This window comes from Aotus nancymaae, unplaced genomic scaffold, assembly GCF_030222135.1.
Source record: "Aotus nancymaae isolate 86718 unplaced genomic scaffold, 86718_ANA_hifiasm-v0.15.2.pri h1tg000048l, whole genome shotgun sequence".
NCBI classification, from domain to species: domain Eukaryota; kingdom Metazoa; phylum Chordata; class Mammalia; order Primates; family Aotidae; genus Aotus; species Aotus nancymaae.
The window spans coordinates 5,146,909-5,171,000 of record NW_026988462.1 but is presented as its reverse complement, the minus strand read 5'-3'; the positions used below and the strand labels follow the sequence as shown (position 1 = coordinate 5,171,000).

Below are 24,092 nucleotides of genomic sequence, written 5' to 3'. Positions count from 1 at the left end.
ATGCCTGGCTAATTTTTTGTCTCTTTTTTTGGTGGAGACTGAGCCGCACTTTGTTGCTAAGGCTAGTCTCAAACTCCTGGGCCCAAGAGATCCTTCTACCTTGTCCTCCCAAAGTGCTGAGATTATAGGCATCAGCCGCTGCACTCAGCTGCTGTCTTTCCTTTTAATCATGCTATTGTATTCAGTTTGCTAGTATCTTGTTGAAGATTTTTGCATCTGTGTTCAACAAAGATAATGGCCTATAGTTTTCTTTCTTTGTTGTGTCCTTGTCTGGTTTTGGCTTTATGGTAATTCTGGCCTCATAGAATGAGTTAGGGAGAATTCCCACCTCTTCAGTTTTTGTAATAAATTGAGGAGAGCTGGTATTATTTCTCCTTTGTATATTTGAAAGAATTTGTCAGTGAATCCATCCAGTCCTGGAATTTTCTTTGTTGGGAGACTTTTTAATTATTGATTTAATCTTGTTACTTGTCTATTTGGGTTTTCTGTTTCTTCCTGGTTCAATTGTGGTAGGTTGTAGGTTTCTAGGAACTGATCCATTTCCTCTGGGTTTTTCAGTTTGTTATTAGATAGCTGTTAATAATAGTCTTTGGGGGATTATTTTATATTTCTTGGGTATGAGTTACAACATTTACTTTTTGTATCTGATTTTGATTATTTGGGCCTTCTCTCATTTTTTGTTGGTTAATCTAGCTTGTGGTTTGTTAATTTGTTTATCTTTTCATAAACCAATTTTTTGTTTCTTTGATCCCTTGTGTTGTTTTTTAGTCTCAATTTCATTTAGTTCTGTGATCTTTATTATTTTTTTCCTTCTAATTTTGGGTTTGGTTTGTTCTTCCTTTTTTAGTTTGTTTCTTGGGATGCATGTTAGATTCTGTATTTGAAATCTTTTTTTTTAATGTATGTGTTTATTGCTATAAACTTTCCTCTTAGCACTGCTTTTGCTGTATTTCATAGGTTTTGATATGCTGTGTTTCCATTTTTGTTTGTTTCAAAAAGTTTTTTTTATTTCCATCTTAATTTCTTATCCCAGTGGTCTTTGAGTAACATGTTATTTAATTTTCATGTATTTGTTTGGTTTCCAAAATTCTTTTTGATATTGATTTCTAATTTTAATTCCAGTGTGGTCTGAGAAAGTACTTACATGATTTTGATATTTAAAAATTTGTTGGTACTTGTTTTATGGCCTAATACATGTCTGTCCTTGAGAATGTTGTATGTGCTGATGAGCAGAGTGTGTATTCTGCAGTTTTAGGGTAAAATGTTCTGTGAATGTCTCTTAAGTCTGTTTGGTCTAAAGTTCAGTTATAGCCAATTTTTTTTGTTGATTTTCTGTCTGTATGATCTACGAATGCTGAGAGAGGGGTATTAAAGTCCCCCACTATTATTATCTTGGAGTCAGTCTTTCCTTTTATATCTAGTCATATTTGCCTTAACATATGTGGGTGCTCCAGTGTTGGGTACATATATATTTAGAATTGTTATATCCTCTTGCTGAATTGATCCGTTTATCATTATATAATGACTTTTGTCTTTTTGTGTTTTTTTTTTCTGAGACAGAGTCTTGCTCTGTCACCCAGACTGGAATGTAGTGGCGCGATCTCAGCTCACTGCAACCTCTGCCTTATGAGTGCAAGTGATTCTCCTACCTCAGCCTCCAGCGTAAGTGGGACTGCAGGTACACACCACCATGCCTGGCTAATTTTTGTTTTTTTTTTTGAGACGGAGTTTCGCTCGCTCTTTTTACCCAGGCTGGAGTGCAATGGCGTGATCTTGGCTCACCGCAACCTCCGCCTCCTGGGTTCAGGCAATTCTCCTGCCTCAGCCTCCTGAGTAGCTGGGATTACAGGCACGCGCCACCATGCCCAGCTAATGTTTTGTATTAGTAGAGACGGGGTTTCACCATGTTGACCAGGATGGTCTCGATCTCTTGACCTTGTGATCCACCCGCCTCGGCCTCCCAAAGTGCTGGGATTACAGGCTTGAGCCACCGCGCCCGGCTCTAATTTTTGTGTTTTTAGTAGAAATGGGGTTTTGCCATTTTGGCCAGGCTGGTCTTGAACTCCTGACCTTAGGTGATCTTCCTGCCTCTGCCTCCCAAAGTGCTGAGATTACATGTGTGAGCCACTGTGCCTGGCCTTTTTTTTTTTTTTTTTTAAAAAAGCTCTTCTGTCTTAAACTGATAAATCTATTTTATTTCAATATAGCTATTCCTGTTTGCTTTAAGCTTCCATTTGCCTGAAATGTCTTCTAACCCTTTACTTTCAGTCTTCATGTGTCTTTACAGGTGGAGTGAGTTTCTTGTAAGCACCATATAGTTAGATCAATTTTTTAAAAAATCCTTTCAGTCAGTCTTTTAAGGGGAAAATTTAATTTGTTTAAATAACCTTGAAAAGTTATTATTGATAAGTGAGATTTTATTCCAGTCACATAGTTAATTGTTTTCTGGATGTTTTGTATATCCTTTGTTCTTTTCTTTTTCTTCTATTGTTTACCATTTTAGTTTGGTGAGTTTCTGTAGTGGTAAATTTGAACCCTTTCTTATTTGTGTGTTTCCTCAGGGCCCCCTGGTGATGTATACAGGTGCTGGCTGTGGCGTGTAAAGGTGGGGTGATCCCCAGACTTTCAGTGAAGTGCTTAGGTGGGAGCAATAGTGGCTGTGCTGTAGTTCTGCTACTGCACTTTCAGTGGCAGCAGCTGTAAGCAGGTGGCTGGGGAGCACACACTTTGTCCCTAGGTGGTGGTTGTGGGCAAGAGAGCCTGTGCTCAGTACATTTAAAAATGTGTAGCAATCCTGTTCCTGGGATGGGGTCTTAATGCCAGTGGCTTGTGCTTGGCTCTGGTGGCAGCAGCCACCTGTAGTGGCATCTGCAGGTGGGGGATGTCAATGGGGCACGATGGATGTGGAGATGCAGGAACTGTTGGGTGGGCCCCAGGGCAGGATGCAGCCTGGTAAGGGCTGTGTTCTCACAGGGGCACCATGTTGTAGGTGCATAGGATTTGGAAGGTGCGTATGACCCAGTGTTATCTCCTTCTTTGGAGCAATGCCATCATGCAGTCTCCAGGCAGCTGGTTTTAACCTGAAACTATTCAGGGCCCACAAGGGTTGAGGGGCTCTCCAGCTAGGATTGGAAGAGTCCACAGTGGGAATGTGGACTGCTGGGGATCACTTACTTACTCTTTCCCTGCATTTGGAGCCTCTTTGGGCTCTTATCCTAGCCAAGCAGGCTGCCTCGCTTCTCTCTTCTTCCTCTTCTGAGGTGATCCCTGTTACTTCTCTGTTGGGACTCCAGTGTCTTCTCCTAGATGACCTATACTTGCATTTGGGTTCTTCCTTATGAAGAAGGTGACTTTCAGATGCCTCTAGTCAGCCATCTTTGAATGCCTTCCTCAGTCTTTAAATTTGATGAAGTTCAATTTGTTGATTTTCTTTTCACTTCTATGGACTGTGCTTTTGATGTCTAAGAAGTATTGACCAAGCCCTAGGATCTAAAACTTTTCTCCTATGTTCTAAAAGTTTTATGGCTTTATGTTTTACTTTTAAGCCCATGGTCTGTTTGAGTTAATTTTTGTATGATGATATGAGGTTTAGGTCGAAGTTCATTTGTTTTGGCTTTAGATATCAGATTGCTTTAGATATCAGCACCATGTTTTGAAAAGGCTTTCTTTCGTTGAATTGCTTTTGCACCTTATTAAAAAATTAGTTGGCTGTACTTTTATGGGACTATTTCTAGGTTCTTTGGTCTTTTCCTTCGATCTATATGTCTGTCCCTTTGTCATTCCTGCACTCTGTTGATTACTATAGCTAGACAGTATTAAAAGAAAAACTTTTGAGAATTTAAACTTCACAGAGTTAATTTTAACAAAGAATGATCAGTGAAGTCGGCACTCCTCACAACCAGAAAAGGCTCACAGAGATAGATTCCACAATGTGGGCAGTGAGTACTTACAGGTACAGAAATCATTTGATTGGTTACACCTAGGCCTTTGCCTTATTTGGATGTGGCAAGGTTGGCTGCTTATGATTGGCCGAGACACCACTGCTTATTACATTCTTAAGCTAGGTTTTCAATTTAAGTTAGGTTGTAGTTGATTTAGGTGGGAACTGAAAGTATGGAGACAGCCTCATGCCAGTGGCCTCCTGCATATTGATTGATTGAGATGAAGTCTTGCTGTGTCGCCCAGGCTGGAGTGCAGTGGTATGATCTCGGCTCACTGAAACCTCTGCCTCCAAGCAATTCTCCTGTCTCAATTTCTCTAGTAGCTGGGATCATAGGTGCCCACCACCATACCCAGCTAATTTTTGTGTTTTTAGTGGAAAGGGGGTTTTGCCATGTTGGCCAGGCTGGTGTTAAACTCCTGACATCAAGTAATCCACCCACCTTGGCCTCCCAAAGTGCTGGGATTACAGGCATGAACTACTGCACCCAGCACCTCCTGCTTATTAATAGTAGTTATCTTTAATATTAGGTGAAGTGGTTCTTTTCTACTTTTGTTCTTTGTCAAAATTTTTAAAGATATTTTAAGGTCAGTGTCTTTATATATAAATTTTAGAATGAACTTGCTGTGGTTATAAAAAGTCTTGAGATGTTTGGATAGGAGTTGTAATAAACTTACAGATTAATTTGGGGAGAATTGACATCTTTATTATGTTGAGTCCTCCAATCCATGAACGTAGTAGGGATGTCTCCATTTATTGAGGTCTCCTTTGTTATCTTTCATCAGCAATTTGTAATTTAATATACAGATCCTGTATGTGTTTACATTTTTTAAAAAAATGTATACCTAAGATTTTTATTTTTTAGCATGATTGTAAATGGTATGTTTTAAATTCCAACTTTTACATGGAATGGTATTTTTGTGATTATTTCATAGGAAAGTACTCAACTTGTACTTAATTCTGTGAGAGAAATCTTAATGGGCATTAAGATGGGAGACCAAGTTAAGTTTTAAAACTACAAGTCATTTTTTAAAAGTTATATTAACAACAATTTTGTATGTGTGTAAGAATAATTATAATTAGATTGGATTTGGTTTAGAGAAAAATATAAGCACAGAATTCATATGTTTCAGAAATATTTATGTTAAGCTTTGTTTGAAGTAAATTTAGATTATCTGGAATATTTTGTCCAAATTCATTGTAGGACTTAAAATTCAGATTAATAATTGGCAAATTCATATGTGTGTACTTTGATCAGTATGTATAGTCCTGCTCAAAGGTGGTAGAGAGGGAGACAGAGGGTCATGTAGTTGGAATGCTGAGAAAAATTTATTTAACATATTAAAAATTGATTAAATTATAAGCATTTGGAACCTCAATTCTATAGGACAGATGATAAAAGAATATTATCAGTCGGGTAACACAAGAAATATGAATTCAAAGCCAGTGCATACAATGTTCAGTCTTCCAGATAAAGAGATGAATATTAAAACTGTTCAGAGACCACTGGCCATTAAGTTTAGCAAAAATCAGTATGTATTTTATAGCCTAATATTGATAGATCTTAAAGGAAATGTTTCCAGTCATATAATATGTTGACATTGCAAACATAAGCAGAGTTTTTGTGGCACGGTTTAGCATTAAGTATTATAAAAGAAAAGCATTTTGCCTAGAGATACTTATTGGGGCTCCATTTGCTCTGGAAACTATTAGAGAATGTTGTATCTATATAATAGAGTGATATTCATTAATAGGAATTATTTATGTAAGGTTTGGTTTTTTAAGCTTGGGCATACATAATAACATCAATATAATGACAAAATAATTGTAAATGTTGATAACCACATACAATTTTTATTTATTTATTTTTTTTGAGATGGAGTTTCGCTCTTTTTACCCAGGCTGGAGTGCAATGGTGCCATCTCGGCTCACCGCAACCTCCACCTCTTTGGTTCAGGAAATTCTCCTGCCTCAGCCTCCTAAGTAGATGGGATTACAGGCACGCGCCACTGTGCCCAGCTAATTTTTTTGTATTTTTAGTAGAGACGGGGTTTCACCATGTTGACCAGGATGGTCTCGATCTCTTGACCTCGTGATCCACCTGCCTTGGCCTCCCAAAGTGCTGGGATTACAGGCGTGAGCCACCGCGCCCGGCCCATACAATTTTTCTGTCTGTTACATTGATTTGATTGAATGACAGTTATTTAAAGTTTCTAGCTCTTTCCCCTTGTGAGTGTTGTCAGAATCAAGATGAAGTCACTTGTATCAAACCCTAACAAAAAAAAGCCAGGAGGTTAAGAAAGGAGTCCTCACACACGTTTATTATAAGAACTGCTGCACAGCTTCTCTTAGGGCTCTTCTGCACATATGTCTGTAATAAGAACTTTTGCCAGCAGTCCCTGCATCTCTACATGCATGGAGCCCTGTTGACATTCCCCACCTGCAGTGGCCACTGCAGCTCAAACTGCAGCTTGCTACATGAGTCCACAAGGATAGCTAGCTGGATGCACAAGAACATTTGACTGACACAGTCTCCCCTGTATCCAGTGTTCTCTTTGTTTCCAAACAAATTGCCTATGCTTTTCCCTTTTGCCTTTAAAAGCATCTCCTGGTTTCAACCTGTTTGGTTATGCCTGTGGTCCGTATAGCCTGCATATGCTGGATTTGCATATTGCCTGCACACTCCTGAATAAACTCAGTACCTTTGGAGAATGCTTGTTATTTAGGTTGACACTCTTATAAAGTTGTATTTGATACATTTTGAAGAAAAAAGAAAAGCTTTGGAAAAAGAGGTAGGAACCTTGAGTTTTAGATCTGACTTTGTACCTCAGCCATGGTTTGTGCATTTATGGCCATTGAAGGTTTATATTGGAAGTATTGTGAACAGTTTTTGGCTTAGCACGATCAACTGGTTGCTCTGAAGAATGGATTGGAAGATGACAAGGGGAGAAGCAGAGAGTCTGCTAAATGATGTTGTTGCAGTAAATAAGTAATCCAAGTGTAACCTTACAGTGGTCAAAGAGTAGGCTAATGTAGGTGGGGTAGATGTTTAGGAGGTTGGCTCCAAATAGATGCATTAGTTGGGGTGACTGAGACAAAGGAATTATGATATCCAGGTTTCTGGATTGTTCAAATTGTCCATGCTATTCCCTGAGCTAGTCCCAGAGAGAAATCATTTAGGGGAGAGGGACAGGTAGAGAAAATATGAATGTCTTATTTCTATAAAAACTTCCTGATTCTCACAAACTTTTTTAAATCCCAAATCCAACATACTTCCCTAAATGCAGTTTAAACTCATCTATTCTTTTTTTTTGTCCCCCCCGCTCCCCCACAACAGACCCCAGTGTATAGTGCTCCCCTCCCTGTGTCCATGTGTTCTCATTGTTCAACACCCGCCTATGAGTGAGAACATGTGGTGTTTGATTTTGTATTCTTGTGTCAGTTTGCTGAGAATGATGGTTTCCAGGTTCATCCATGTCCCTACAAAGGACACAAACTCATCGTTTTTGATGGCTGCATAATATTCCATGGTGTATATGTGCCACATTTTCCCTGTCCAGTCTATCATCGATGGGCATTTGGGTTGGTTCCAGGTCTTTGCTATTGTAAACTGTGCTGCAATGAACATTCGTGTGCATGTGTCCTTATAGTAGAATGATTTATAATCCTTTGGATATATACCCAGTAATGGGATTGTTGGGTCAAATGGAATTTCTATTTCTAGGTCCTTGAGGAATCGCCACACTGTTTTCCACAATGATTGAACTAATTTACACTCCCACCAACAGTGTAAAAGTGTTCCTATTTCTCCACATCCTCTCCAGCATCTGTTGTCTCCAGATTTTTTAATGATCGCCATTCTAACTGGCGTGAGATGGTATCTCAATGTAGTTTTGATTTGCATTTCTCTAATGACCAGTGATGATGAGCATTTTTACATATGCTTGTTGGCCTCATATATGTCTTCTTTTGTAAAGTATCTGTTCATATCCTTCGCCCATTTTTGAATGGGCTTGTTTGTTTTTTTCTTGTAAATCTGTTTTAGTTCGTTGTAAATTCTGGATATCAGCCCTTTGTCAGATGGGTAGGCTGCAAAAATTTTTTCCCATTCTGTTGGTTGCTGATTCACTCTATTGACTGTTTCTTTCGCCGTGCAGAAGCTGTGGAGTTTGATTAGGTCCCATTTGTCTATTTTGGCTTTTGTTGCCAACGCTTTTGGTGTTTTGGTCATGAAGTCCTTGCCTACGCCTATGTCCTGAATGGTTTTGCCTAGATTTTCTTCTAGGGTTTTTATGGTGTTAGGTCTTATGTTAAAGTCTTTAATCCATCTGGAGTTAATTTTAGTGTAAGGTGTCAGGAAGGAGTCCAGTTTCTGCTTTCTGCATATGGCTAGCCAGTTTTCCCAACACCACTTATTGAACAGGGATTCCTTTCCCCATTGCTTGTTTTTGTCAGGTTTGTCAAAGATCGGGTGGTTGTAGATATGTTGTGTTGCCTCCGAGGCCTCTGTTCTGTTCCATTGGTCTATATCTCTGTTTTGGTACCAGTACCATGCTGTTTTGATTACTGTAGCCTTGTAGTATAGTTTGATGTCCAGTAGTTTATGCCTCCCGCTTTGTTCTTTTTGCTTAGAATTGACTTAGCTATGCAGGCTCTCTTTTGGTTCCATATGAAGTTTAAGTTGGTTTTTTCCAGTTCTGTGAAGAAGGTCATTGGTAGCTTGATGGGGATAGTGTTGAATCTGTAAATTACTTTGGGGAGTATGACCATTTTCATGATATTGATTCTTCCTAACCATGAACATGGAATGTTTCTCCATCTGTTTGTGTCCTCTCTTATTTCGTTGAGCAGTGGTTTGTAGTTCTCCTTGAAGAGGTCCTTTACGTTCCTTGTTAGTTGTATTCCTAGGTATTTTTTTCGCTTTGTAGCAATTGTGAATGGCAGTTCGTTCTTGATTTGGCTCTCTTTAAGTCTGTTATTGTTGTATAGGAATGCTTGTGATTTTTGCACATTGATTTTGTATCCTGAGACTTTGCTGAAGTTGCTCATCAGTTTCAGGAGATTTTGGGCTGAGATGATGGGGTCTTCTAGATATACAATCATGTCATCTGCAAATAGAGACAATGTGACTTCCTCCTTTCCTAATTGAATACCCTTTATTTCTTTTTCTTGCCTGATTGCTCTGGCTAGAACTTCCAGTACTATATTGAATAGGAGTGGTGAGAGAGGCCATCCTTGTCTAGTACCAGATTTCAAAGGGAATGCTTTCAGTTTTTGCCCATTCAGTATGATATTGGCTGTTGGTTTGTTGTAAATAGCTTTTATTATTTGGAGATACGTTCCATCGATACCTAGTTTATTGAGAGTTTTTAGCATAAAGGGCTGTTGAATTTTGTCAAAGGCCTTCTCTGCATCAATTGAGATAATCATGTGGTTTTTGTCTTTGGTTCTGTTTGTTTGGTAGGTGACATTTACACACTTGCGTATGTTGAACCAGCTTTGCATCCCCGGGATGAATCCTATTTGATCAAGCTGGATAAGCTTTTTGATGTGCTGTTGCAATCGGCTTGCCAGTATTTTATTGAAGATTTTTGCATCTATGTTCATCATGGATATTGGCCTATAGTTTTCTTTTCTTGTTGAGTCTCTGCCGGGTTTTGGTATTAGGATGATGTTGGTCTCATAAAATGATTTGGGGAGGATTCCCTCTTTTTGGATTATTTGGAATAGTTTCAGTAGGAATGGTACCAGTTCCTCTTTGTATGTCTGGTAGAATTCAGCTGTGAACCCATCTGGACCTGGGCTTTTTTTGGATGGTAGTCTCTTAATTGCTGCCTCGACTTCAGACCTTGTTATTGGTCTATTCAAGGTTTCGACTTCTTCCTGGTTTAGGCTTGGGAGGAGGCAACTGTCCAGGAATTTATCCATTTCTTCCTGGTTTTCTAGTTTATGTGCATAGAGTTGCTTGTAATAATCTCTGATGATGGTTTGAATTTCTGTGGCATCTGTGGTGATATCCCCTTTATCATTTTTTATTGCATCTATTTGGTTATTCTCTCTTTTCTTTTTTATTAGTCTGGCTAGTGGTCTGTCTATTTTGTTGATCTTTTCAAAAAACCAGCTCCTGGATTTATTGATTTTTTGTAGGGTTTTTCGTGTCTCTATCTCCTTCAATTCTGCTTTGATCTTAGTTATTTCTTGTCTTCTGCTAGGTTTTGAGTTTTTTTAATCTTGCTCCTCTAGCTCTTTCAATTTTGACGATAGGGTGTCAATTTTAGATCTCTCCTTTCTTCTCATGTGGGCACTTATTGCTATATATTTTCTTCTAGAGACTGCTTTAAATGTGTCCCAGAGATTCTGGTATGTGGTGTCTTCGTTCTCGTTGGTTTCGAAGAACATCTTCCTTTCTGCCTTCATTTCATTGTTTATCCAGTCAACATTCAGGAGAAAGTTGTTCATTTTCCATGAGGCTGTGCGGTTCTGGGTTGGTTTCTGAATTCTGAGTTCTAACTTGATTGCACTGTGGTCTCAGACTGTTTGTTATGGTTTCCGTTCTTTTGCATTTGCTGAGGAGTGATTTACTTCCAATTATGTGGTCAATTTTAGAGTAGGTGTGATGTGGTGCTGAGAAGAATGTATATTCTGTGGATTTGGGCTGGAGAGTTCTGTAAATGTCTATTAGGTTTGCTTGTTCCAGGTCCGAGTTCAAGTCCTGGATATCCTTCTTAATTTTCTGTCTCGTTGATCTAATATTAACAATGGGGTGTTGAAGTCTCCCACTATTATTGTGTGGGAGTCTAGGTCTTTTTGTAAGTCATTAAGAACTTGCCTTATGTATCTGGGTGCTCCTGTATTAGGTGCATATATATTTAGGATTGTTAGCTCTTCTTGTTGCATTGATCCTTTTACCATTATGTAATGTCCTTCTTTGTCTCTTTTGATCTTTGTTGCTTTAACGTCTATTTTATCAGAGATGAGAATTGCCACTCCTGCTTTTTTTTGCTCTCCGTTTGCTTGGTAAATCTTCCTCCATCCCTTTATTTTGATCCTTTGTGTATCCTTGCATGTGAGGTGGGTTTCCTGGATACAGCACACTGATGGGTTTTGGCTTTTTATCCAATTTGCCAGTCTGTGTCTTTTGATTCAGGCATTTAGTCCATTTACATTTAGGGTTAATATTGTTATTTGTGAATTTGATCCTGTCATTTTAATGCTAGCTGGCTGTTTTGCCCATTGGTTGATGCAGATTCTTCATTGTGTTGATGCTCTTTACCATTTCGTGTGTTTTTGGAGCGGCTGGTTCTGGTTGTTCTTTTCTATGTGTAGTGCCTCCTTCAGGAGCTCATGTAAAACTGGTCTGGTGGTGATGAAATCTCTGAGTACTTGCTTGTTCACAAAGGATTTTATTTTTCCTTCACTTATGAAGCTTAGTTTGGCTGGATATGAAATTCTGGGTTGAAAGTTCTTTTCTTTAAGGATGTTGAATATTGGCCCCCACTCTCTTCTGGCCTGTAGGGTTTCTGCTGAGAGATCTGCTGTGAGTCTGATGGGCTTCCCTTTGTAGGTAACCCGACCTTTTTTGTCTGGCTACCCTTAGTATTTTCTCCTTCATTTCAACCCTGGTGAATCTGATGATTATGTGACTCGGGGTTGCTCTTCTAGAGGAATATCTTTGTGGTGTTCTCTGTATTTCCTGGACGTGAATATTGGCCTGCTTTGCTAGGTTTTTGGGGAAGTTTTCCTGGATAATATCCTGGAGAGTATTTTCCAGCTTGGATGCATTCTCTTTGTCACATTCAGGTACACCTATCAAACGTAGATTAGGTCTTCTCACATAGTCCCATATTTCTTGTTGACTTTGTTCATTCCTTTTTACCCTGTTTTCTCTAATCTTGCCTTCTCGTTTTATGTCATTGAGTTGATCTTCTACCTCTGATATCCTTTCTTCTGCTTGGTCAATTCTGCTGTTGAAACTTGTGCATGCTTCGCGAAGTTCTCGTGTTGTGTTTTTCAGCTCCATCAATTCACTCATATTCCTCTCTAAGTTGTCCATTCTCGTTAGCATTTTGTCAAGTCTTTTTTCAAGGTTCTTAGTTTCTTTGCATTGGGTTAGAACATGTTCTTTTAGCTCACAAAAGTTTCTTATTATCCACTTTATGAAAGCTGATTCTGTCAGTTCATCACACTCATTCTCCGTCCAGTCTTGTTCCCTTGCTGGTGGGGAGTTGTGCTCCCTTGTAGGAGGAGAAGTGTTCTGATTTTGTGTGTTTTCATCCTTTTTGCGCGGGTTTCTTCCCATCTTTGTGGATTTATCCACCTATCGACTTTGTAGTTGCTGTCTTTCTGATTTTGGTAATTTTAAGTCTCCAGTAGCAGAACTCATAAACCCCCTTTTCTTCCCCATAGGTGTTCTGTCCCAGGGAGTTAGGGCTTTATGATTTTCCGCTGTCTTGCTGTTGTTTTCCCTGCCCACAAGGTGGCAGCCTAGTCACACTCAGCCTGCAGAGGCTTCGTTGAGCTGCTGTGGGCTCCGCCCAGCTTCCTTGTGAACTTCCCTGCAGTCCTGTTTATATGGGTGTAGTTAGAACTGCTTCCGCTATGTTGGCCCGCCCCTGTAGTGACGGAGTCTCTGTAGTGGCGGGTTGCCTTGGTTAACGGCAAATTGCCCTGGGATCTGCAGGGTGTGTCCTAATGGAGGACACCCCTCCTCCACAGAGCAGGACCAACTCGGGTTCAGTTGTGTTTCCTGTGGCACTTTCTTTGCCCAGGAATCTCCTGGCTTGACTCCCTGTTTCAGCTCCCCTTGCTGGCTTACAGGGGACTCAGTCTCACTCACTCTGCAGAAGGAGCCGCTGCCCGCTGCCTCAGGGTGCAGGCTGAGTGGCCGCGCCAGTCAACCCAGCGGCACTGGTGACCCTTGGGGCTCTTCCGCCTGTGAATCTCCTGGTCTGTGGGCAGTAAAAATCCGTTGCCCTGTGAGCCGTTGCATCAGCTGAAGCGGCGGCTCTGAGATTCGTGGTGCGTTTTCGCCTGGGAATCTCCTGGCTTGACTCCCTGTTTTAGCTCCCCTTGCTGGCTTACAGGGGACTCAGTCTCACTCACTCTGCAGAAGGAGCCTCTGCCCCCTGTCTCAGGGCGCAGGCCGAGCGGCCGCACTGGTCAAACCAGTGGCGCTGGTGACCCGTGGTGCTCTTCCGCCTGTGAATCTCCTGGTCTGTGGGCAGTAAAAATCCATCTGGAAATGCGGCATCCACTCACCCTCTGCGCTTTCTCTCGGAGCTGCAATCCCGAGTTCCTCCTAACCAGCCATCTTGGATCCTCCCGCAGCCTCTTTTTCATCGGCTTTCTATCATCTGGTGACCACTGAGGTCGCCGTCCACATGCCCGCAGTTGCCGCCGTTACTCGTTCGTGCTCCCGCCGGCCCCAGCGCAAGCCAGAAGGCGCCTCCCTGCCCCTGGTCCCTCGCAGTGGACGCCGCCGTCTCCCCAGCAGCCAGTGAACCCGCGGCACTGCGCCCGACCGACTGCAACCACCGCCCCGGGGCCGGGCGCCCTAAACTCATCTATTCTTGGTCTTCAATGTTTACTATATCTTTGCTATTCATGCTTTGGGCTTATATGGATAATGTTTAAATTTAGGCAGTATTCCAGAAGATCCAAATATAAAAAAGCAATGATCAATTGGAATAGTCATTTCATGAAACTATTTTTTATTTTGACAAAGCTAGAAACTTGCATTTTGATTGTGAGAAACCATATATTAGGTAAATAATGGTACCAATTGCAATTTAATTTTTAAATCAAGTATGAACCTTTGGTAAGAAATTTGATAAACTCCCCATTGATAGTCTGTGGATCTGTATCAATTGTAAACAGTTCAAACTAACATAAATCTATTATATATCAAAATAACTGTCATTTTTTTTTCCATCTTTAATTCTTTAATGCAGAAAGGATCACTGTGTTGTTTCAGGATAACAAATTCAGAAATAACCAGTTTTGGCTGGGCATGGTGGCTTATGCCTGTAATCCCAGCACTCTGGGAGGCCAAGGTGGGCAGATCACCTGAGGTCAGGAGTTTGAGACCTGGGTGTGGTGGCATGGGCCTGTAATCCCAGCTACTCGAGAGGCTGGGGCAGGAGAATCACTTGAACCCAGGAGATGGAGGTTGCAATGAGCTGAGATCTTCAGTATACTTCAACCAAAGCATATATCATAACCGATTGAATACAGAAGCAGATATGACAATTGTGTTCTTCAATTAAAACAGATAAAGAAATTTGCAAATATGGGAAGTCCTACTCAATATTAAAATTTTGTTTTTGAAAACAGTTATTTTTACACACAAAATTATATTACCATGTAGTAACTTTTCATTAATAACATTTTAATTTCTCAAATTTATTTCTAATATAGTAAATACTGATAAAGCTCTTTGGTGTCTTCAATATTTAACACTGTAATGAGATTCTGAGGCCAATCCCGAGAACCACTGTCCTACAGACACAGCCTGCACAAGGAAAACGGACACAGAGGATGAGCTCAAATAGTTGTTTAATTCATAATGAAGCAGGAAAATGTAAGGATATAACTAATTGATGTGGTTTGGCTGTGTCCCCACCCAAATCTCATCTTGAATTGTAGCTCCCATAATTCCCATGTGTCACGAGAGGGACCCAGTGGGAGGTAATTGAATCATGGGGGTGGATCTCTCTCATGATAGTGAATAAGTTTCATGAGATCTAATTGCAGTCAGCTATGAACATGCCACTGCACTCCAGCCTGGGTGAGAGACCAAGACCCTGTCCCCTGTCTCTTTAAAGAATAAAAAAAATCCCCCAAAACCCAAACTTCATCTCACTTGACTCTCTTTGAAACTCTCAGGCTTCTAGGGAAGCCCTTTGTTTGTTTCTCCCAACTCCTTTCTTTCTTCCTTGGAAGAATCCTCTCTCCCTCTTCCTACCTGTCTTCTGGCCCCACAGAGGCCTAGATGACCTGAGCTCACTCCCTCTTTCCTGTTCCCATTGCCTGAACCCTCTACCCTCTGTCCCAAGATTTAGGGCTTCTCCTCTCACCTTCCAACAAGAAAAACTGTGTGGAAGAAATTAGACTCCAATGTTTGAGAGGAAAAAAGGTACAAATTCTATCCTGAAGAGGCAGTCAGTCTTTGATACATTCTATCTAAAAGGGTCAGTGGTATACTCATAGGAAACAAGTTGTCAATAAACTTTTACCCAGAGCAAAGTGACAGTGCACACACATGCATACTCTCTCTGATAGCCTCTATCAGAAGTATCCAAGACCACCCTAAGGATGATAAAACAGAGACAAGCATGTCTGGCTCCAAAACACTCTTAAACTGGATAATGCAATCAATTGAGGGAAACCCTCCCCCAGAGTGAGTGGAGGTTACCAATTCCTAGTTCCTTATAAATACTTCAAGTCCTGTTCTTCAAAAGTCAAGGGTTAAAACAGACAAAATAGAATAGCTAAAATATCCTAAAACATAAACTGGATAAGTATCCTTATCAAGAAATAATACTGATAAAGTTTCTCATTTGGAGTTTTCTCTCCCACCAGGTGGGAGTATATTTTAAAAATTAATCCACTGAATAGAGGAGTATGATTGACTTATTGAGGAGGGAGATTTCCAGAATTAACTTTCCTTTGTCTGTATCTCACCCAAAATTGGAACCCTTCAGTTATACTTTCCATCTTAGTAAGAATACTAAGATTTCAAAAATTATTACATATAAACTACAATCTTAACCTCCTCACCCCCAGGTTTAAAAAAATGTAGCTACCTGGTTTTCTGAGACATTATTTTTTGTTTGGAGGAAGAAATTAAGAGTCCGAGTGCACAGTGCTGGGGTTGGCGGTGGGGATGAACTGTAAGTCAAAACAAGAGATCTTACTGGGGTGATGAAATGGTCTAAAACTGTGGTGATGGTTGCACAACTTGCTAAACTTATTTTTTAAAAATCATGTAATTGTACATTCGAAATGAGCAATTTTATGTTATATAAATTATATCTTCATAAAGTTATTTTATAAAGAGGCAGTGTGCAGAACTCTGAAAACCACATTATGTCCCTTTTAGTAAGGTATTACTCTTTTACATTTCCTTCTAAATTCCTTCTTTCTTGTTGTACTTTAATCCCTTTGGTAGCAGATCTTTTTTTAAATCTTACAACCTCTAGAAAAGCTGGCCCCTTCTTTTAGTTTCCCTACATGCGTCATTATTTTGGTTATTTTATACGTAAAAAAAATACTTAGGAAATATAACTAGAAGGCAAAATAAATAAAACTCAAGTTACTTTATTCTGCAGAGCTATATGTAAGAAAGTGAGAAACGTGCATTCCCTCCTTCGTTCTTCTGTATCCTTTCACATGCCTGCATATATTTACTTCCTGGTAAGTTTGCAATACCCAGGTCTTCTGAGTTTAGATCTGTTGTTCATGCTCGTGGACCATATTGGTAGAACTAAGGGGCCGACCTTGCTACATCCAGTCATCAGATAAGCCAGTTTTTCCAGTATCTCTTTACCCTTTTTACCCAATGAACTTAAGTATTTGGAATGGTTAACCCTTGTGTATATTATGAGTATCAGATTTAAGAGATTAAAAACTCTGCTTAATTTAACTTTTAATTTTCCTTATAGCTCAAATCTAATCCAAGTGAAAATGAAGAAAAGGAAGCACAGTCTCAACTTATAAAATCTGATGAAATGCAGCGTTTGCGTTCACAAGTACTTGATGCTTTTGAAAGTGGAGATTATATTGCTGCCATAGCCTTCCTTGATAAGATTTTAGAGGTAAGGATATACTTTGACATGTCACATACCACAAAAACCTAGGCAGGAGAAAATCAGGTTGGTCCTTGGGCTTTCAGCTCTTAAGTATAAAGTAGCGTTTATGTAGAAAAAACTTGGAATGAAGTTTTCAGTAAATGCACTGAATGTGCTATGGCATGAGAGTTAAATATGTTTATACATGATTTGCTTTGCTATTTTAGTTTGGTTTTGTATGTTTTTGGGAAGAAAACTCTAGTGGTTAGATAATGGGATAAAAGAAGAAAGAGATGGTTGCAGTAAAAGGAAAAATGATGTTTAGAGGAAAGAGGAATGTTTAGAGAAAAATTTCTAGACAGTAAGGCAGTTAAAGAGTTGATAATATGTGCCTGTAGTCCTAGCTACTTGGGAGCTGAGGCTTGAGGATCACTTGAGCCCAGGAATTTGAGGCTGCAGTGAGCTGTGATTGCGCCACTGTACTGCAGCCTGGGTGACAGAACGGGACCCTATCTAAAAATATTAGTAATTGGCCGAATACCATGGCTCATGTCTGTAATCCCAGTACTTTGGGAGGTCGAAATGGGTGGATCATTTGAGGCCAGGAGTTTGAGACCAGCCTGGCCAACCTGGTAAAACCCTGCATCTGCAAAAAAAATAAAAAAGCTAGGTGTGGTGGTATGTGCTTGTGATCCCAGCTACTTGGGAGGCTAAGGCACAAGAATCGTTTGAACCCGAGAGGCGGAGGTTGCAGTGAGCCAAGATTGTGTCACTGCACTCTATCCTGGGTCACAGAGTGAGACTCCTTCTCAAAAAAAGAAAAGTTAATAATGATTGATAGGATCCAGAGAGTTCTAGTTAGGGAAACCTAAGTCTAGGTTTCTTTGCTTTTGAAGGATTTAATGACAACTGATTCCCAAAGGAAGTCTACTGAAATACTCAAATGGAAGCAGTAGTAATTCACATTTATTTATGATTTTCACAGTACTTTGATACACAGTTTCATTTAATTTTGGCAGTAAACTTATGTGCAGAATGGGCATTTCATTGATAATTTTACAGAAGATTTTGTGATAAGGTCCAGTAGAATTCATGTTTTATTAGGTTATTTCGTTTATGCTTTATTAAGGACATATAGTTTACATTTTTACCTTCTATAAACTATCCATTTTGACCTAGGTTATTGTCCATGATATTTATGTATGATGTTGATTGTGTTATTTTCATATATGTGAAAAGTTGATATGACTTTAGAACAGCTCTAAGAAATATGCAAAGATACTTCCACCAGCCTTATTGATGAGCTCTTGGGTTTATGATTTGAAGAATGCTGTTGTTTACTAAACCCTTATGGACTTTTTGATAAAATAGGAACGGTGAAGCCTCAACCTCCTGCCCTCTCACGGTATTTTTTCTTTCTTTCTTTTTTCTTGATATGAGGATTTATTTTTAAGGAGGTGACATTTTACAGAAGACAATTTCTTTAAATATATATATATTTTAGAGACGGGGTCTCTGTTACCTAGACTGAAGTGCAGTGGTGTGATTATAGCCCACTGTAACCTCAAACTCTTGGGCTCAAGTGATCCTCCCACCTCAGCCTCCTGAGTAGCTGGGACCACAGGTGTGTCCCACTGTACCCAGTTGATATATTTTTTTTAACTTTTTGTAGAGATGAGATCTTGCTGTGTTGCCTAAGCCAGTCTGGAATTACAGGCATAAGCCACTGTGCCCAGCTGAGAATTTAATTTAGTTATTAGCAGAAAAAAATATTTTGCCAATTTAGAACCTAGATTTTATTTTTTGACTAGAAATTAGAATTGTTGATTAAGTATAAAAATCTGGGGCCGGGTGCGGTGGCTCACGCCTGTAATCCCAGCACTTTGGGTGGATCACGAGGTCAAGAGATCGAGACCATCCTGGTCAACATGGTGAAACCCCGTCTCTACTAAAAATACAAAAAATTAGCTGGGCATGGTGGCGCGTGCCTGTAATCCCAGCTACTCGGGAGACTGAGGCAGGAGAATTGCCTGAACCCAGGAGGCGGAGGTTGCGGTGAGCCGAGATCGCGCCATTGCACTCCAGCCTGGGTAACAAGAGCGAAACTCCGTCTCAAAAAAAAAAAAATCTGATAACAGAATATTCTCTTCAAATATGCTTCACTAGGAACAACCCTCCGATAGTAAATGCTATGTTTTCTTATTTTCAGTGTCTTAGAGTTATATAATCGAAGGCGGTAAGAAAAGGGCCTTGTTATTATATATATCCCTTCCCCATTGGAATTCATTTACACCATTTTTGGAGAAACTATTTTGTCACATCAGTTTTGTCACATTTAAATTGTATTAGATTTTAAAATAATATTTGCACAATATAAGTCATCATATTAATTGAAACTTTTATGTTGATAAAAAATATGTGGAATTCAACAATGAATGTGGATAATTTTTTCTTTCTTAAAGTCTTGTTTTTTTGTTCCTCAAGGTTTGTGTTTGGGATGCAGAACTACGGGAACTTCGAGCTGAATGTTTTATAAAAGAAGGAGAACCTAGGAAAGCTATAAGTGACTTAAAAGCTGCATCAAAGTTGAAGAATGATAATACTGAGGCGTTTTATAAAATAAGCACGCTATACTACCAACTAGGAGACCACGAACTGTCCCTCAGGTCAGTTCTACTGACACACATCCGATCTTTTGTTATTGTTGGCAGTAAGATGACCTCATCTTGTTTTAATATTTTAATATTAAATTAGTAAGATGGTGGTTAAGGCTGTGTTTATATTGTATATCCATTTATATATTTTGTGTTACTCCCAAGTTACTTTAATTCCATGTAGTTTGTTTTCATGAAGCTGCTTATTAAAATAAATAGGAAGGCTATTATATTTATAGAAACAAAATAGAGTATTTACTGTATAATGCTAAGTCATTTTAATTTGAATTAACAAATGTATGCATGGTACAATGTCATATATATATGAGTGTATATAGTAAATTTTAAGTCTCAGTATGTTCTTGTTTAAATTGTTGCAAACAAAAAATATTTTTATTGTGATTTCTGTATTTAGTGTGGAAAACTACTCATTGATTGTTTTGACATGAAGTATTTTCCTTTTTTTAAATATGTGAACAGTGAAGTTCGGGAATGTCTTAAACTTGACCAGGATCATAAAAGGTGTTTTGCACACTATAAACAAGTAAAGAAACTTAATAAGCTTATTGAGTCAGCTGAAGAGCTCATCAGAGATGGCAGGTAAGAATATGGTTGTCCCAGCTGTCCAGCCTTTCCTTATATGTTGGGTTGTGGGCACAAGTGAACTACAGAACTGCTTTTACTCCTCAGCCATTGAGGGTGGGGTATTCTAGATAGCCCTGGGCCTTAGCAAAACTACCAGAATTGTACATTTTTGGAATAGGGAAGAATGTAAATCATAGTAACTGTGTAGCATCCTTACCAGCAGACTTATTTGTGTTACACCGAATATTTATTATCTCCTATATCAGGCACTGAGCTATGTACTGAGGGTACAGAAATGAATTTTGGTGATAGTTTTTGTTCTTAAGAAGTTTATAGCATTGCATGGGAAACAGATATATGAACTGATTATTAAAAGACAATGTGATACCAAAGTGATAGAATGTACAGAGAATAATGGGAGTGCCAAAGAGGAGTATTTACTTCAAACCAGGATGGTGAAGGCAAGGAGTAAAAGAAAAGCTTTTTTAAGAGAAGATGATAGATATTTAAATCCTAATCCTAAAGAGTAAATAAGAGTGGGCAGAAGTAAGAGGCTGTGTTTGTGTGAGTGTTGTTTATAGGGAGTTTATAGGCTGGGCAGGAGGACTGAAGAGAGTAGAGGGCACTGCAGACAAAACTGCCTAATGGAAAATAGGCTCCGATTCTTCTACTTTTAGTACCTTTGTAAGTTGCCATCATGAGAATGCTTTACTCAGTTTCCCCCAACATCTTGCAGACTATAATATCTTGCAAAACTATAGTACATTGTCACAATCAGGATATTGACATGGGTGCAGTCAAGATACAGAATAATTCCATCCCAACAAGGGCCCCTCATGTTGCCTTTGATAGCCACAGCCACTTCCCTCTTGATCCTACCTTCCTTAGCTTAGCTTGAGGCAAGCACTAATCTATTCTTCGCTTCTAGAATTTTGTTATTTTAAGAATGCTACATAAATGGAATCATACAATATATAAACTTTTGGGGCTTTTTTTTTAAAAAGACAATCTCACTATGTTGCCTACCTGTTCACAGTGCAGTCACAGTGCACTGCAGCCTTGAACTCTTAGCCTCAAGTAATTCTTCTGCCTCAGCCTCCTGAGTAGCTGGGACTTCAGATGCACATCACCACAGCTGGCAGGATGGGCTTTTTTCCCTCTCATTCAAATTCTTTGGAGATTATCCATATCATATCAATAATTCCTCCTTGTTTACTGTTGAGTAGTTTCTGTGGTATGGATTTACCGCAGCTTGTTTAACCATTTATCCATTGCAGGACATTTTGGGCTATTTCCAGTTTTTGGCCATTATGAATAATGCTGTTTTAATATACAGGTGTTTTTGTGAACATAAGTCTTCATTTCTCTGGAATAAATGCCAGTAATGCAATTGCTGGGCTGTGCAGTAGATGTATGTTTTGTTTATAAAAAGTTGCCAGATGGATTTGCAGAGTGGCTGTACCATTTTTACATACCCACCAGTAACAAATGAGTGATCTAGTTTTTTTGTATGCTTGACAGCCTTTGGTGGTGTTACAATTTTTTAAAAAATTTTAGCCATTCTTACAGGTGAGCTGTGATATCTCATTGTAGTTTTAATTTACATTTTCCTAATAGCTAATGGTGAATATCATCACATGTACTTATTTGCTATTTGTGTATCTTCTTTGGTGAAATGTCCCTTCATGTCTTTTGCCCATGTTTTAATTGGATGGTTTGGTTTTTTACTCTTGAGTTTTGAGAGTTCTGTAGATTTTCTAGACATTAGTCCTTTGTCAGATATGTGGTTTGCAAATACTTTCTCCTACTCATGTAGGCTTATCATTTCATCCTCTTAACAGCTCTGTCATTTGGCATATACACATTTTGGATTGTTACATGGTAGACTGGTAGACTGACCCTTCTATCATTCTATATTGTCCCTCTCTGGTAATTTTCTTTGTTGTTTTATGTGATATTATAGCTTGTCTTGCTTTCCTCTAATATTTGCATGGTGTATTATTTTCCATCCTTTTACTTTCAACTTGCTTATATTCAATGTGAGTTTCTTGTAGATAGCCTATAGTTAGGTTTTTTTTTTTTAATGCTCTCTCCTAATCTTTTCATTGATATATTTAAACCATTTATCTTTAATGTAATTTTCTGTTAGGGCTTAAATCTTCCATTTTATTATATTCCGTTCTTTGTTTTTCTGTCTTCTTTTTCTATTGGTTACTTTAACATATTTTTAGAATTCAATTTTTACTCATCTGTAGAGTTTCTGCACATATCTCTTTATATAGCTTTTTTAGTATTTGCTGTAGTGTAACACAACTTATGAGAGTCTACTGGTGTCATTTTAGTAGTGGAGTAAAAGAGCCTTTCTTCCTTTTACATCTCCTTTACCTTTTCCTGTTTACAATATAATTGTCTTAAATATTTCCTGAACCACATATGTGCCTGTATTTTTGTTTACCATGTTTCTTTCCTTTTTAATGTTCCAAGGTTCTATCGTTTATCCTTTCCTTTCTGTGTAGAGAACTTCCTTAGGTTAGGTCTTCTCTAGTTTCCTTTATCCGAGAATATCTTGATTTCACATTGAGTCTTGGAGGAGATTTTCTCTGGGTGTAGGATTCTAGGTTAACATTTATTTTTTTTTTTAGTACTTGAAAAATTCTGCAATACTACTTTCTGGCCTCCATGATTCCTGATGAGAAATCTTTTGTCATCCTGAATGCTTTTCCCTCTAAAGATAAGGTGTCATTTTCCTGTTTTTCCAAGATTTTTTCTTTGAGTCTTTAGTGTTCAGAAGTTTATGATGTGTCTTGGCATGGATTTCTTTATGTTTATCCTCTTCGGAGTTCACTTTGCTTTTTGAATATGTAGATTTATGTCCGCCCCCAAATTTGGGAACTTTTCAGCCATTCTTTAAGTACTTTGTCAGTTCTCTTTCTTCTTAGACTATGATGTCATAAATCTTAGGTCTTTTGTCATAGCCTCATAGGTCCCTGAGGCTCTTCATTTTTTAGAAGTCTGTTTTCTCTTTATTGTTGAGTTTGGTGATTTTTTTTCACTGTACCTTAAACTCCTGGACTCAAGCAGTTCTCCTGCCTCAGTCTCCTACTAGCTAGGACCATAGGCACATGCCACCACACCTGGCTAATTTAAAAAATTTTTTTCGTGAGACAGGGTCCGTCTTTGTCCCCTTCGTTTTTTTGTTCTATAAAACAAATTTTTTTTTTTTGAGCCAGAGTCTTGCTCTTGTTGCCTAGGCTGGAGTGTAGTGGCACAGTCTTAGCTCACAGCAACCTCTTCCTCCCAGGTTCAAGGGATTCTCCCTGCCTCAGCCTCCTGAGTAGCTGGGATTGCAGGGTCTGCCACCATGCCCAGATAATTTTTTTTGTATTTTTAGTAGAGACGGGGTTTCACCTTGTTGGCCAGTCTCAAACTCCTGACCTCAGGTGATCTGCCCACCTCAGCCTCCCAAAGTGCTGGGATTACAGGCGTGAGCCACCACGCCCGTCCTACCAATTTTTTTTTTTGAGACAGCGTCTTACTCTGTAACCCAGGCTGGAGTGCAGCAGTGGTGCAATCTCAGCTCACTGCAATCTCTGCCTCCAGGGTCCTGGTAAGCAATTCTCCTGCCTTAGCCTCCACAGTAGCTGGGATTACAGGCATGTGCCACCATTCCCAGCTAATTTTTGTATTTTTTTTTTTAGTAGAGATGAGGTTTTAACCATGTTGGCCAGGCTGGTCTTGAACTCCTGACCTCATGATCTGCCTGCCTCAGCCTCCCAAACTGCTGGGATTACAGGCATTAGCGAACGCGCCGGGCCTTAAAACAAATTTTTTATAGAGACAGCGTTTCACTGTATTGTCCATGCTGGTAAGTTAGGTAATTTCTGTCACTCCAACTCACTGATTCTTTTCTCTTTCCCCTTTATTCTGCATTCAATAAGGCTTTTTATTTTGTTTTTTGTATTTTTTAGTTCTAAACTTTCACTTGGTTTTTTAAAAATTTTTTTATTTCTTTGCTATTTTCTACTACTTTGCTTAGGCATTTTTTTCATTTGCTTCAAGCATGTTTATAATTGATGCTTTTTAAAAATGGCTGCTTTAACATCTTTGTCAGATAATTCTAATATC

The 24,092-nt window shown here is 39.1% G+C and overlaps 1 protein-coding gene across 1 annotated transcript in view; it reads left to right on the top strand.

The window, feature by feature from the left end:
- The window catches only part of DNAJC3 (DnaJ heat shock protein family (Hsp40) member C3), an 89,863-nt gene that overhangs the window by 44,916 nt on the left and 20,855 nt on the right, over positions 1 to 24,092 (top strand). The window contains exons 5-7 of the mRNA XM_012458619.2: positions 16,603 to 16,755; positions 19,213 to 19,394; positions 19,863 to 19,982. Coding sequence (XP_012314042.1) covers positions 16,603 to 16,755; positions 19,213 to 19,394; positions 19,863 to 19,982 — 455 coding nt within the window. The remainder of the gene's footprint in view (positions 1 to 16,602; positions 16,756 to 19,212; positions 19,395 to 19,862; positions 19,983 to 24,092) is intronic.